The following is a 16233-nucleotide window of genomic DNA, read 5'->3' on the forward strand; positions in this document are numbered from 1 at the left end:
CAAGGGTAGAAGCACGTTAACGCTTCAGGCAGGGAAACCCTTCACACCTGTATTTCTGTGACTGGGAGAAAATCTGGGAAAGATGAGGATTAATTTACAAAAATGTATCTGAACAATCTAATTAATTCAAAAATGTGCAGCAACTTTTAATTGCAGGCTGACTGTACTTTTTTATCATCGTAGAGATGGAGTATGGTTGGCCGAATTTGGACATTTAATGTAATGTAGATGTTGGCCTGATATATCAGTCTAGTTTTAGTCTAATTATTAGATTTGACTATAAAATGCCAAACAATAGTGAAAATGCCCATCACAACTTGCTTGTTATGTCTGACTAACAGTCTCAAATCCGAGGAGATTAAATTTACTATGATGTAAAACAGAAAAAAAGCAGCAAATTGTTGTGTTTGAGAAGGCATTTGGCATCTTTAACCATGCTAACAGTGTGGCTCTAGGGATGACAATGTGGGTCAGTTGGTTGGTTCACCACTTTGGACCAGTCTGAAATATCTTAACAACTATAAATGGATTCTTTTACAGACATTCATGGTTCCCATCCACAGATCCACATTTCCAGTGAAATATCAACATCTGTATGATGGTTTGCCATTGAAACTAGTATTGATATTCATGTTCTCAAGAGGATGAATTGAAATAACTTGGTGATCCCTTAACTTTTCAAATGAATGACCTGAGCCATCAACCTGAGCTGTACTTTGGGTTTTAGCTAATTAGCAAATGGTAACATGCTAATACCCTAAACTAAGATGGAGAACATTACAGTATACCTGCCAAACATCAATATCTCATGAACATCATTATGGGGATGATAGCAAGCTGATTATAGAATTCAGCTATAAGCTAGTGTTCATGTTGCTCAATAATTACTTAAACGATTTCGAGATCATCAAACTTCAACTTGTACTTACAGCTTACAATTTGCTCCAACTGCTTTTTCACTTTTGCACTCTTCAATTTGGGTTTATTGTAATGTGACTAATGCAGGAATCAAAACTCGTGCGCAGATATTTTCTTCCCTTACTGAAAACCTAAAATCTGATCTGTAAAGATAACACAAGCAGACTGCTGACCCTGCAGGTGTGATGACAAATCTCAGGTGTCTTTACCCTGGACTTCACCCGACAAGCTCAGGTGGTCACATGCAGGGGGCCTGGAGTGCACATGAACTGCGTTGCATTAGCTCAGTGATCCGAAGTGTTGTCAGGCTTCACTAACATCCAGCCATGCCTCCTGTGAGTTCAGATAAACAAGCGCTTAGTGCAAAGGAATGCAGAGAGCCCTTTCACTGGACCCTGAAGGGGCTCCGCAAGAGAGCAGGAACAATGTTGTGTTTCCCTGGAGGAGTTTCTGTATGCACTCCTCCACGCTGAAAGTATGTTTTCTCTTGATCATGCTCTCTGGTTTAATGTTACTGCATCTTAATTACAGAGGAATTATAGAAGTTACTAGATAGTCTTTAGAGGAGAGAGAGGAAGAGGAAGGTAGACAAGCTTTCAACTAATGTCATGAAACAGATCCAAACCCTGAGAACCATAAGTACAGGATCCGAGTCTGCCAATACACCAGGGCATCTGGTACCAAAATTATGGAAAATAAATCATTTTCTTGCACATGACCTTGTGTAGGAATGCAAATGAGTCCTCTTGGTTTTTGGAAGAACAGTTTCTCCCTCTGGCTGTTTTTTTTAAAGATCATTTTTGTGGCTGGGTGGATAACACCCATCAAATATCAGGGGTTCCTTCCAAACCATGTCTCAAGAATAAGGAGTGCACCTCAGGCTGCTAACATGTAAATAAAACCAATTTAAGATGCTTTGTTTACCTGTTTAAACATATTTTGCCTCTCTATGGTCTCTTGTTTTCTTAAGTTCCAGTAATTTCCTTGTCATAACCTCAAGTCATATCCAGAAAAGCATGTTTATCTGACAGCTTTCCTGTAAGTCTGTGCTTTTTCCACCCCCACACCTGAAAAAAATCTCACACCTTCGGTGTTTTGAGTGAAATACTGGCGAACTTTTGCCATTGCCTCCCACGCAAATATCAAACTTCATTAAAGGTCCCGACGCAGGAGTCTGTGGACGGGGGAAATACACATCTCTTTTAAAAGGCAGTGTTTGGCTCTCTCTCTGCATTCTTTCACTGCTCGCCCACGCTCCTTAAAGAGACAGAGCTCAGTTTCATATTGCAGTTTTAAAGAGCGACACACCTACACAAGTTTCAGTCCTTGGTGATAAGAGCAGCTGTGTTAGAGTGATATCCCACCCAAAAACCAATCTTTATAATTTGAAACACTCAGCTCTTCTAGACTTTAACGGTGGCTGTTACAGGTTGGTTTCTTCATGGAGAACAGAGGACATGATCAGAAATATTTAGCTTGTTTTCCTACAGCAGCAGCAACAGTAACAAGACTACTGCACAATTCTTCAGAATAAAAACTCCTGCACAAAAACCACACAATTTATATATCAAAATACTCCTATACTACATACTGTACTATACTAATACTCCTTCACCTGTGCACTTGGTTCCCAGTGACAAAGACCTGGCCCGGGTCCAAATCATATTCACTTTCATACTTGGTATGAGCTTTGATCATATGATTCATTTTAAACATCAAAAGAGAATTTTTTTGAGGCATATGGAGTGTGTGAGCTGTGAAGTGCAGGAAACTTGACATACAGTACATTGGAAGTGTTTTCAACCGTAGTTGCTCGGTAATTTTTGAGGCGTCATGTTGCTGCCAGTGTCTATTTGAGTCTATTCAGGTCGACCAAATTTTGGATTTGGTCTAATTATCCGTGTTTCCCCTTTCATATCAAGTCTTTTTTCCTTTATTTTTAAAAAAAACGTGTTAATGCATGGCGGGCCTGTTTTCCATCATTCTGTCTTGGATTGGATTCAAATGTTTGACCTGTGATGACCTCTGCTGTGTGTACATTATTGAAATTTAGTTACTAATGGTGCAGTCAGACCGAAACTTATGAAATCGAGGACGGTGGGATTGACCTCTCGTTCAGGGAATATTGTTTATTTATATTCTTGTTTTATAACTGTAGAGCGAAGAATCTAGCAACAGACAAGAGGAGATGCTGCTTGGCTGTAGCAGAGTGGACTGTAAGGACAGTGACAGATGTTAATGACTGTGAAATATTTGATTAAACGCTGTCTTATTTCACAACTTGTTGTTTGCACTCTTGCCATGATAGCTCCTGCAGTTTATGTTTACAACTCTAACCGCGGTATTTCCTGTACCCCTCCTCCTTTGCCAAACCACATGTGTAAATTATACCAGGCGGGTGTCATTCTGAAACTGAATCATGATTCCTCACACCCTGCTCGAGGTTGGACGAAGGAGGGGAAGACCATGTGGGCTATGAGTTGTAACTTTAAATAGGTTTATTTAACATAAATGAAAGGCAACTAAAAGAAAAACCCAAATACAACCAAAATAAAAGTGTGGAAGCCAGAGAGAGTGAATGAGTGCCTCCATCAGCTGATGTAGCTAAGGAGCAGCCAGCTCAAATGTCATCATACTGATCATCAACCATTATGCTTCTCTCCTAACAAGAAGGACAGGAAGTGTAAAAGACAGTTACAGCGTCCATTGTAAAATTCCTCTCCGATTGCCTCATAGAACAGTCATATCCTCTTTACTATATATGACTAAATACACTGCTTTCATCTCAGTGTTCACACGCACCACTGTCAAACCTGCTAGCAGTCACATCCGGCTCTTTTATTGGTCAGAGCTGCTCTATCCTATATCTCACAATTAGGCTAGCCAAGGGACGCCACCTCTGGCTCACTGATTGGTCTAAATCTCTATAAACATCAGACTCAAGGCTGCTATTTAATTCCACCTGATTCAGTCTCCTTTCAGTTCTCTTTAAGGTTCATGGATCAATTTATTCATCCATAAAGTCATGGAAATTACAGTGTTCCATCCAACCAAAGTTAATTTCAGTGTTTCATAGGAAATAAATACCACTAAAATGAAATAATAGATAAAAATAACTATATTCCACAATAAAAAAAAGTTTAAAAAAAAGGAAAAACAATAGTTCATTGTGGTAAAAAGGAGTGAAAACCCCTGCTTAAACCTTAAACTATGCAGCGTCAGACCAGCCAATGAGTGAGCTTGGACAGAGCAGATCTGACCAATAGAAGAGCAGGAGGCAGGCTCTCTAATTGTGCCAGCTCACCTCACCTGTACGTGAACTTGACAAGGTTTGACCAAAAAGATCATTATTAGTCAGACAGTGGAGAAGTAGTTTTTTCTGCAAGAGTCATTTGAAAAGTTTGTTTTGCCATTTCGACTTTTATTCCACCGTGAAAACTTTTTAAATACATTGTCGTGAATTTCAATCGTACCACAGTCTCTGAAGTACAGCACAGGGCTTGGAGGGAGTTTTGAGTGAAGTATCTCTTTAAAGGTGATTTGTCATTGGCTGTTTTAGGATGAGTCATGTGGCGTCCATGTGAACTCCAACCTGATTCTAATTAAAATCCAAGTCATCAGTATATCGGGTCAGCCATCTGTGGAAAATCCGCCAAATCACACAGTCGGACACAGTCTAAACAGGAAATGGATGACATCATGACTAAGTGATATCTGTTTCGATCTGTATGCCTTCACAGCTGTGTGGTCTGTCTTTTCTGCTGTTTTAGGTCTTTACGTTCCATTTGGCTAAGCAAAATCTAACCAGATTGAATTCTGACTCACTCTCATACTTGTTCCTGCTGGCCCTGCGGTATCATCTCAGAACAAAAATTAATTAACAAAACTTCCCATCATTGTCTAAGCACAGAGGTCCACTTCCTGTTTTGTGACCTTTACTCCCTATTGTCACGATCATCTGCTTTTCCGAGCCACGAAAAGCACAAACTTTGAACCATATTACCGCTGACGACATGTTTCTGTTCCCTTTTACCTCCACATGTGTGTTTCCCAGTTTCTCTCTCATTTTTTCCATAAACTGCTAAAGCTAGACGTCATTTAAAACATGTCGACTAGGCTGTTTACTCTCTCTGTCTGTCTATTTTTCCCCAGCTCATCCATCAGCTGACTGTGTTTGCTTCCTCCTAAAGCAAATTTACCCAATGATGTATTTCAAAGCAAACTCACAAGAGCAGGCTTGTCTTTGGCAAAGTCATATACCTGTAAACGCCTGTCAGCCTGCAGCTCCACCTTTCATTCTCTCTCTCATCATCTCTGTCTCTACTTTTTTCGCCCTTATCCTACTGCAATCAGCATTTTTTGTTGCAGAACTTTAACACAAAGCACAGGGAGAGGAGCAGTTTTGTGGCTGTGCTTGGGAGGAATGGGAAGAATGAGGATAGGGCGGGCATCAGTCCAGACAGCCAGGATAAGAAAAAAAAAAAAAAAAAAAGTCCTGGGAACATTGCGTTCTACTTTAACCCACATTCATGAATAAGGCTGTGTACTGCTGCGATTTGATTTCCTGGTTATGATGTAAAGGGGATTGTGTGTTTGTTGGAGGCTATTTGAGGCACAGATGGTTAAACAGGAATAGCGAGAGCATTTGTTTCAGCTGCGAATCATTAGAACTCTTCAGCCTTGGCCTTTGTCCCTGTTTTGAATAGGAAGGTAGGCTTTGAAGCACTGCCCTGACAAAGACAATAGAAAGCCAACCAGCCAACAGCTGGCAATGCAAATGCTGTTAGCGTCTGACAAGTCAAGATCCAACCTGCTCTCTTTATTAGAGACACCCAGAGATTGGTTTTTCCAGTTTTTTCCTTTTGTTTTGGATACACAGGAAGGTGTGTGTGTGTGTGTGTGTGTGTGTGTGTGTGTGTGTGTGTGTGTGTGTGTGTGTGTGTGTGTGTGTGTGTGTGTGTGTGTAGTAGTGAAGCGAGTGCAACGTGAGGCGACAGGACAGTGAGGTTACTGGCAGTCAAGCAGATCCCAAGTAACAATAATATTCCCACGCATTTCTCTGGAGGAAGAGCCTCATGAGCAAGTCAGCAGCGCCGAGATAAACAACATCAGCTGACAGTGAAGGCAAACAGCAGCTCGAGAGGAGAACACATCAGCCCAGAGTGCATGTAACACACAGTTCAAGCATTGTTTACATGGAGGACTTAACTTCACCTGAAACCAAAGTATGTATGCAGGCATTCACATTTGTGTGTGTGTGTGTGATTGGTTGAAACAATGAAGGAATGCTCACTCACCCATGTCTTTTCCTTCACAAGTATACTGGTATCTTATCACTTTAAGGAAGTGACTCATCTTTCAACAAATTCAGTTTGCCATCAGGAAACAATTAATTGTTGGGTTTTTTTATTTGTTTGTTTTGTTTTATTTTTTATGACCCTTGTAATTAAAACACTATGTGCACAGGTGGCTTGAAAGAAACCCAATCAGACATTTTAAAAACATTACATAGCTGAGGTAGTAAAATAATTTTGTACTAAATGAATACATAACAAAAAGTGTTCTCATGTGCAGAGCCAAACCAACAATGAGCTCATCTATTTACAAGCATGCATCCAAAGCCTGATATGTCTTAATCCTCTGTGCCGTAGACCTCCATTGTTGTCCAAAAACAGTTAAAAACACGTCAGCTAGCCACACCGCTGCACTGGGTGACATGTTTCTTCTTCCTAAAGATTATGGTCACGTTAATTTGTTTAGAAACTGCTCCAAAGACTAAAAACTGAAATCACATTTTCAGTCTCCAGAGAGTAGTTCTGTGTAAGGCAGATTCCACTGAGCGTGTGCAGGAACATGGTTCTGTTTACAGCACTTTGCTAGCCTGTTCTGCTACATATCATAACCCCTTGACTTTGTACTACATAGTAAATCTACCAGAGAACTTCAGTACAAAGATTCTGCCATACAAGAAAACTGCTGATTAAAAACATGATGCTGTTATTTGTCTTTGGAGCCACTGTCATTTCTAAATAAATTACTGCAACCATGACCTTTGTGGCCAAGGAACATTTCACCCAGTTCAACATTGTGACTCACTGACATGCTTTTAACAAGCGGGTAGCCAATGCAGAAGTGTCTGAGACCTGCATTCTTTCTAATGGGAAGCAGTGGGTGACCACTGGTTGCAAAAAGATGTCAGATTTTATGGAAGTCTGATGAGTTTATGGTCTCAATCGCTAGTTTCAAGTCTTCTTCAATACAGCATCATGTTCATTTTGTAAATTATGGTCCCATTTAAATGAAATAGATGATAAAGCAGTGTATGCCTTAGGGAGTGGCTACATTGTCGCTTGCTACCACAGTGACAATGTTGATTATGTAACATAACCATGGCGTAACCCCAAGATTCACAGAGTATAGGCGTAGCTGCTGCTGCTATTTCACAGTGTGTTTTCAGTTCATGAAAGTTCATTGTAACATTTTGGTTGCCTAAAATAGTCTTGTTCAGTGTTTGGTTGTGATAAAAGACCCTCTAAGGGGTCGGATGTTCAGTTTTTCTGCTAAATACATTTTGTTTTAATGGTTTTAGGCCAGTTTTTTTGCTAGCGAAAATTAGCATTAGCATTATCACAGTTCACCGTAGACTGTAAATGCACTGTGCTAACCAAGCTAGCAGCTAGCGCTAGGGTTAGCTCCACCCTCTCGTCAAAATATGGTCACTCCTGGCTCCAAAAATCAAAGATGGTGACAGTTAAAACCACAATCAAGGCTCAAGGCTTCAAAATGGCAGTCCACAAACCAATGGGTGACATCACAGTGACTATGTCCATTTTTTTTTTATAGTCTATGGTTTTTAATCATTTTTGGTCAACAATGGAGGTCTATGGCACAGAAGAATAAGATTTATCAGGCTTTGGATACAAGCACAATACTTATAAGTAGATCAATTCAGTGTTGGCTTGGCCAACATGAATATATACAGCATTTCTGAAATATTAAACTTTGTATAACTTAATTTAGGAAACTGAAGATTTCCCTTTTTTTAATCTTACCTCAAAGCCCATGACAACTTGGTATCAAATCATAAATGTTGCTCTGTAATGTTAAATATTTACATCTTTATAATAATATAAAGTTTAAAACAAAATTATTTGAATGTGTTTAGCACTCACACATGTACGTAACATCACCTTTTTCCAGCTGGGCCCTACTTACTTCAAAACAGTCAGAAAAAGAAACAACAGAAACACAAAGATTGAAATCTCTCATGTGAAATAATCAAAACTGTACAACATTTAGTAGGAAATTAAAAATTGTGTGTTCATTCAAGATCCCAATTATCAAGTCCCAAAAGTTCATGTACATGCTCATCCCAGGAGCTCAACCTCTGGTCCACTGTCATAATAATAATAATGATATGAAGCATGCAAAATTAGTGCAGTTAAATTAAAATAACAAAATCATAACTGAAAAACATGCCATATTTTTTTTTTATAAATCTTGAAATATGCATAATCCCCCCCAGAAATCTAGCTCGAGATGAAACAGGTCAGCTATATATATACATATATATATATATATATATATATATATATATATATATATATATTTGAGTCTGAAGCGTCGAGGCGGAGCGACTGTCTTGGTTATTGGCCCATGTCAGCTGTAGTGGTTTTTTTTCGGTGGAGAGGAAAGTACCTAAATATCGCTGTCAGTTTTAAAAAGCCTGTGAAAACTGCTACCAAGACTAAATTGATGACCTATTCTGACCTTGGTACAAGATAAATTTGACTGAATGCAACTGAGAATGCTGCAGCTGTGGCCTGAAAAGGCTCGGCTGTGTCAACACTTGTTATTATCGTAGGTGTGTCTCTTCCTGTAAGTCAATATAAACTGAATAAAAGAAAAAGAGAGAGAGAGGAAGAGAAGGTTAAATAGATGTTAATAATTATGAAAGGCTATAAAACACATCTTTATAATTAGCTTGTTATTGTGTTTTTGCATTTGTCTCCATTTCTGTTGCTAAGCACTCATTGCTGTGATGTTTCCACAGTGGCTTTTGATGTTTCCAACGTGTTGCCCACTTCCCTGATTTCTCTAATGATTACGTCTGAGTGCTACTACAACCCATCACTTCCTGTTTATCAGAGGAATTCCCCATGTAAGTGCCATCATCGTTATTTTTGCAATATTATAATCCTACAGTCCAAGATACCCAGCCTCTGATTTTAAATGTTAATTCAGGCCTGTTTTTCAAACCATTAGCTTAAAGAGTGAAAGATGCAAAAATACAAAGTATGCATCTGCAAAACAGACCCCTTTGTGCTCAGGAAAAGAGCTGTAGCACGCTAGACAAAATGCATTTAAGGCTTTAATGAACATGCAATATTTAGCTGTATTCAAAAAAATATTATAACAAATTACTGTTCAATTAAAGTACTGTAATGACGTTTAATGATATTCAAAACTAACCACTCAAAGGAAATGAGAACTCTTCAATGTCTTCCCAAAACATCCTAATTCGTGTATCTAATCATTCAAAGTCCTTGTAAGGACCTGTTGACACAAGTCTATCCAAAGAAAATAATCATGATTACACCACTTCTTAGTCACTCTGATTATTATCCAGGTTTTCAAGAAGCGCTCCTTTTTTTTCTTTTTTTTTTTTAATCTCCCCCGTTGTGTCACTGCAGCTGTCTGTGCAGCAGGAGCCCGACAGCTGAGAGAGGATCAGGATCAAGGCTCCGAATAGCTGGATGACAACATGCTCTCTAAATACAAGGCATCACATCAGGAGTAATTAGGATTGCACAACAAGTTAAAGACCACTGTGTGAATTATTGGCTGTCATCTCATGTCCTTTTAACCTATATTTAGACAGTGAAGAGTTTTGCTGAGTATGTCTGCTTCTTTCGGGGCATTTTTTTTTTATTCACAGTCAAGCCCACATAGCAAATACAGTCTACTGTTGTTCACAAAGCAGCTCCAATGAGTGATGAGGCATTAAGCTTGTTTTTCAAGGGCACCTAGTTAGAGGCTGCTCAATCTGATATGGTTGATGTAAACCACACTGGGGAAAGATGAAGTATAACCGTTTATTTTGGGGAAACACCGAGAAAAACCAAAGAGCGCTTGTTGTTTGTTCAACTGCCTAAAGTTGCGTTCAGACCGAGTTGAGCCCTGCATGAAAAAAACACAGCGCTGTCATTCATTTGAATGGAGCCAGTCTGTTGGCAGAATGGGGAAGCAAATGCAGAGACTTGTCCAGCAAAAAAAAAAAAAAAAAAGTTGAACTTGGCCCAACTTTTGATGCAAGAGATTTCATCTGGCAAGTGCTGCATTGACCACTTACATGCACTTTGTAATTACTTTTGTAAACGCTGTATTTCTACTGTTTACCGCATGAGTTGTAAAGTCCTGTTGTTTTTGGTCTGAATCCCAGCCAAAACACCAGGATCAGACTACATTATACAGTATATTTGCCTTCCAGCATCATCACTCTGTCAGATTAAGTGACCTCAGACTTATAAATTGCTGCCATGACTTAGCCAAGAGACGTGGTGGACTATGTGTTGGGCCCTGACCAATAATAGCTGGTTGTCTCGAGACAGGTGATCGGTAAAGTCACTTATGTAATTCTGCTTTCAAACTGATTCCTCTTTTATGATGTTTACAGTTGTGCATGGAAAAAAACGTTAGTCAAATTAGCTTTGAGAGAGAAAACAAATAAATGCTGTCCGCGTGTCGTGAGGCGTCCCGGATGCTGTGTTATTTACACGGGATAAAACCTGCTCCACGTTCATTTTCATTCCTGACGCCCCACTTCTGATGGGAAGGGGAATTATCAGGCTGATATTATGTAGTCAAAACCAGGCATCATATGACATGGATCACATGCAGCTATGAGAATTATGGCTGTTGAGGAAAAAGCAGAAGTATAGTATTATGTAATGAAACCGCTTTGGACAAAGATGTAGGTGGATGGTTGGATGTACAAATGTTTGGCAGTCAACGTTGTTTTCTTTAAACTGTGACCATGATCCTCTGACAAACAACAACATGCTCCTCAGAATAGGGGCGCCAGGTCAGAAAAAGCAACGACAAACAACTTATTTTACTGTCTTGTTTTTGTTTTGTTTGTTGGACTTGTTGATTCTGTGTTTTGTTACTAAAGGAAGAAGAGAGTCACGTGTTCTTTCAACTCGGTGTCTTATCTGTTTGATCGTGCATGATACGCCCAGTGTGGTGCTTACCTGAGGTCACCACACTGGGCGTACAATTTAAGGAACTGCATGCAGCACATTTCAAAGTAATATAAAGAACTGCTTTTCACACCACATGCATTTAATGCAATGCAAGTAATGCAATGGATTACTTGCTCACAGTCCACAGCAGGAGTAAAGTGTAAATTCTTATATACTGTTGATCATTATCATATTCATTTGTAATACTTGGAGCCAAATTCACCTTTGGTTTAGTGCAGTTTCAAAGTTTCACAAGCACAAGCACTTGTTTGCAGATGAAAAGATATCCATCTTAATTTGATTAGAAACTAAAAGTTTTTATGTCTTGGTACATACACAGTACAGTAGTTGTTAGTTCAGCAGCATTTCACTGACTTTATTTTCATGTACAGTATTTCCTTCCAAAGACTTGAAATTTAGTCATGATTGAAATAAAGTCAGTTGAAATGCAGTTATATGTAATCTAGACATCCAAGAAACTTTAATTTCTAACAAATTATAGCTCAGTTTAGACATTTTTGCATCTACAAATAGTCAAAACTGCACTTAATAGAATGTTAAAATAGTTTCTAATCATATTAATGACTCTTAACTCTTTGTCTTCTGTTCTTGACACAAAATTCACTCGCAGACATATAATTCATTTCAATCCATAAGCGCAATTTATGGGGTAAAATGCAGCATGTTGCACCACATGATAGGGCTTTATGCTAAATGTCTGTGTTTGTTTTTGTTCCTCTTATTCCTGCTTTCTAATTACTGTTTGGATTAATTCTTCATACCAGCCGGATTACTGGGTACACGCCTTGGTGGAAGCACATGTTAAACAAGACCACGCCAAATACAACTACGCTGTAGTACAATCTGTCCACAAACGCTGTAAAGACAAGAGCAGATTAAACATCGAAGCAGTGTTGATTTACAGTCATGTGTGCAGCACACCCATAACATGTCAAGAAGCTGACGAGACAGAAGTACGTTTCTCACATGCTGTTAGCAGCGACCATGGTCAAGGTTAGTGCTCGAAACACGGATGTTTACGGCCCCATAACTGATTGGCAGCCAGCAGCAGTGTGGGAGTTGGTTTGGCAAGTAGATCCCATTATTTGAAAAGTAAACACACGTGTAGGATCTCATCAATCTGCCCACAGAGGCTGGTGAATCATTAATTTTTTATTGTTTTAAAAACAACAACAAGATATTAGAGGTGGCGTGAGGCATGAAAACACATATAAAACCGATAAAGAGCTGAAATGATAAGACACAGGCAACATTTCCCAGCATTTGCAAACAAACAGCGTGTTTAACTGTTTGGCAGCAACTGTTTTTAATCTGCATGTGAGCCTTCGACTGTATATAAATATGGATGATGCATCGCCACTTCCTGCTGCCATGTTAAAGTGGAGCCAAAGTATCTCTGGTCTGGGAGCAGCCATCTTGCTCGTATGATGTCATTTGGAGCCAGAGTCTGTGCAGTAGAGTCGGGCAGCTGTCACCCCCTTTTTATATCATCAAATAACTAATTAAAAATAAACTAATTAGAAAAATTAGCACATGGACAAACATCAGCATGATAAGAACTAAAATTTATTTGACATGTACTTTGAGTTTGTAGTTTGGCTCATGTCCCATCCGCTAACATGGAGGGGGCGGGACTTATGACCTGTAATGCAGCCAGCAGCCACCAGGGGGACGATCCAGATGTTTTGGCTTCACTTTTGTGGTAGCTGTCATGACGTCCATCTTTATATACAGGCAGTGAAACCAGAGTTCTGCAGTTGTTCTGGTTGTTAATGATGACTGTTGAGTTTAGAGTATTTGCTGAGAATTGATGTAATAATCTCTGTTTTCTTCTCTTCTTACAGGGGTTGTGATATAATGTGAGGACCAACTCTCGCTTTCAAATGAAACCTGGAATAAAGTTCATCAGCCCTAAAAAAAAACTGCAAAGACACGACTGTCTCAGTGTGGCTCTACAGCACCATCATCTACTGCATCTTCCGTCGCTATCGGACTGAACACTTTCCTGTGTATTATCAGAATTACAGCGTGACACCTTTATTTTGAAACAACAACAACCTGCAACTTATGGCACAATTACTTCCTTCAATTGCACTTATTACTCTTATCCAGGGTTTTGAATAACCATGCACTTTAACATTTTTATTTTTTTTTTACCATTTCATGACCTTCACTCTTTCCTATTTGTGCACAGAGCACTTATAATTTGTGATTAAAGGGTCAGTTCACCCAAATCACAAAAAGACATTTTCTCACTCACCTCCACTGGTAGCTACTGTAACAGAACCAGTAGGTGTTGTGGAGAAAATAAAAAAAACTGACACACAAATGACTAATTTGTGCTTTTGATTTAATATTGTATTATTTTACCCTTAAATGGACAAAAACACTCCTTTAGTGCAGCACATTCAGTTAGCAGAACGTGTAAAGAAGAGAAAAAATAATGATGATAATAAGCTTTATTTATATAGCAAAGTGCTGCACAAGACAATAAAAATACTTGCTTTAGTTCTTGTTTCTGGAAATATCTGTTGCTTTCGAGTTAATCAGGTGTCATTTCTGGACACCTCATTCATCCATGAAATCCAATTCACTTCTCTTGTGTTTGTGTGGCAGCAGAAGTTTCAGAGACAGTTTCATGTCATCAGAGTTATCTCAGAACCTTAACACATAAAACTGAAACTGTCTGCACGGCTCAATACCACTGGTAGTGGTAAGTCAGAGAAAATATGTTTTTTTGTGGCTTGTGGTCTAAATTAATCTTCCCAGCTGAATTTAAGGATTCAAATCTGTGACTTTATTTTCATTACTTGGCTCTTTAATCTTGAGGTTGTCCTGCTTTTGTTTTAAAACAACACTTTTTTATTGATATGAAGACTCAATAATGCAAAATTGATCCAATAATCTTTATTTTCTATCTTTTTGATCTGTTGTGTACGGATGAGGATAAGGGCCATGTGAAAAAAAAAAAGAACATTTTTAAATTCTAATCTTGATAATCTCAACCAAAAGAAAAAATAATAATAATCTGAATGCTTAGAAAGACTTTACTAATTACTTAGACTTTATTCTCAGAATTAAAATTCTTCTTACTGGACATTTTCTCAGAATTCTTTAACTTATTGTTTCTCAGAATCAACTATTACTTTGTCTGAATTCAGTATTTTATCATTTATTTTTAGATTTCTGACATAAGTCTCAGTATTCTGAGATTAGTATGAGAACTAGAATATATACTTTTTTATTTGGCCCTTATGATCTTCCATATGGTTTTCCCTTTGTGTTAAAGAATGTTATTTTATTACACTGTTTCAACAGTTGAAAACAAACCTCACATTATTTCCTAAATAAGCACGTGATCAAACCCTCCATGAGTTTTCTAATGGACCATCTGTTCTTTATATAATATATACTGACTCTCAGCACGTTTCCATTCACCTGTTTTCAATTTGCGCATAAAAAAAAACTGTGGAAATGTGGAAAATTTGATGTATCAATAAAAAAAAATGTATCCACAACAGACTTAGATAATAAATCATGACGTACATGAAGCATGTGACCAACCTCTAAAGCTTCCAGTGAAAAGACAAAGAAAGCTGCAGGCGAAGAGGAGAAAGTCAAACATAAAACAAACAAAGGCCATATTTCCATCACATGGCGTCCAACATTTAAGGTTCAACTGTGTCTCTTTTAATTATATGCAATGCAATGAGACCAACTCCTAATATTTGCGCAACAGTTGTGGATGGAAACGTGCATTATTTCACATTTTCTTTTACCAATTTTCTTCAAATTCAGTTAAAATGCACTTTACATTTGGACCAAACTTAGTTAATATGACTCCAGATGACACTTCTGTTTACTTCTTTTCTTCAGATTACAAGATAGTTGTCATGGAACTGAATTTGTTGTATGAAAATGCTTTGCTGTTTGCACTTTATAAAGTTTTCTATGACTGTATTTTTTTTTATCCTGCAGCTAATTTGAATATGAAATAAAAGTATTCTATTCCAGAGTGCTATTTTCTGATATTTACAGAAGATAGATGCAGTATTTCCTCTAAAATATACAGCACCAGTCAAAAGTTTGGACACATCTTCCCATTCACTTCAATGAGAAACTGTGTCCAAACTTTTGACGGGTACTGTATATTTTTCGAAGAATGGAAAAATCAAATAAAACTCTATAAAAATCAAATCATTTTGTAATACCAGTCATTTAAAGAGGTGGTTTTCTGAACTTTTTTTGGCTCGTGACCCCTTAAAATGAGGCAACGTGTACTTGTGACTGTCCATCACAGGTTTATGGCCTTAATGTCGACATGAGAATGTTTTTTTATTTGAAAATAGCCAGTATTTCACAAGACAAAAAGCAGAAAAACAGGAAAAGGGGGGAAAAAAACATTCACATAAACCTTTTTGTGGAACAGAAATCTTTACTTTTTTTAAACCTTTTCATCATCTTATGACTCATCGGATCATCTTGGGAACCCACCTGACCAATGACTCAAAAATGTTCCTCTACTGATCATACTTACATGTAAATATAGACTTGGGTTCATAAACTTAACTTTAAGAAACATTAATTACTTATATTTCATTTTGTTGCGTTTGTCTTGGGAGTGATACCGGGTTTCCGATCAGAACATTTGGTTCAGGGATCGGGTCTTTAATTTCACATCTGTGTAGGTGGATGTCTCATTTTGGAATAAAACTCTTTGCTCTTTGTTCTCATACAAATGCAAATAAGGTTTTATTCTGACTTTAACACCATCCACCGTGTTGTACTCTTCATACAAACGTTCACCTCTTTTTTTTTTTTTAAATCCCTCCCTACATCCTTAAGCTACGATTTTGGAACCAGACATGTTGCCCAAAAGCCTTTTTTTCAATTGCCTCCAATGCTTTCAATAGAACCAAAAGCTTGTGGGCGGGTGTGTTTTTTTTAATTTATTTTCTCCTCTCTACAGTTGTTGAATGTCTCTGGGGAGTCTGCTGGATTATGGAGGGGATTTCTGTTGGATTTCAGTGAAATAAAGACTCTCTACTGC

The 16233-nt window shown here is 38.2% G+C and overlaps 1 protein-coding gene across 6 annotated transcripts in view; it reads left to right on the forward strand.

Annotated features, from left to right (window-relative positions):
- The window catches only part of mcl1b (MCL1 apoptosis regulator, BCL2 family member b), a 37931-nt gene extending 22733 nt beyond the window's left edge, over window positions 1-15198 (forward strand). For 3 of the 6 annotated variants that reach the window (XR_006098385.1, XR_006098384.1, XM_042423378.1), the window contains one exon: window positions 13028-15198. Coding sequence is in view for 1 of the 6 variants with exons in the window: in XM_042423378.1 (XP_042279312.1) it covers window positions 13028-13046 (19 nt within the window). In the remaining 5 variants the exon portion in view is untranslated. Of the gene's footprint in view, window positions 1-8971; window positions 9080-9611; window positions 9715-13027 lie in introns of all 6 variants that reach the window. The other 3 variants (XR_006098382.1, XR_006098386.1, XR_006098383.1) reach the window with 2 other exon arrangements.
- Window positions 15199-16233: the final 1035 nt, after the last annotated feature.

The sequence above is a fragment of the Thunnus maccoyii genome, chromosome 10 (assembly GCF_910596095.1).
Source record: "Thunnus maccoyii chromosome 10, fThuMac1.1, whole genome shotgun sequence".
Lineage (NCBI taxonomy): Eukaryota > Metazoa > Chordata > Actinopteri > Scombriformes > Scombridae > Thunnus > Thunnus maccoyii.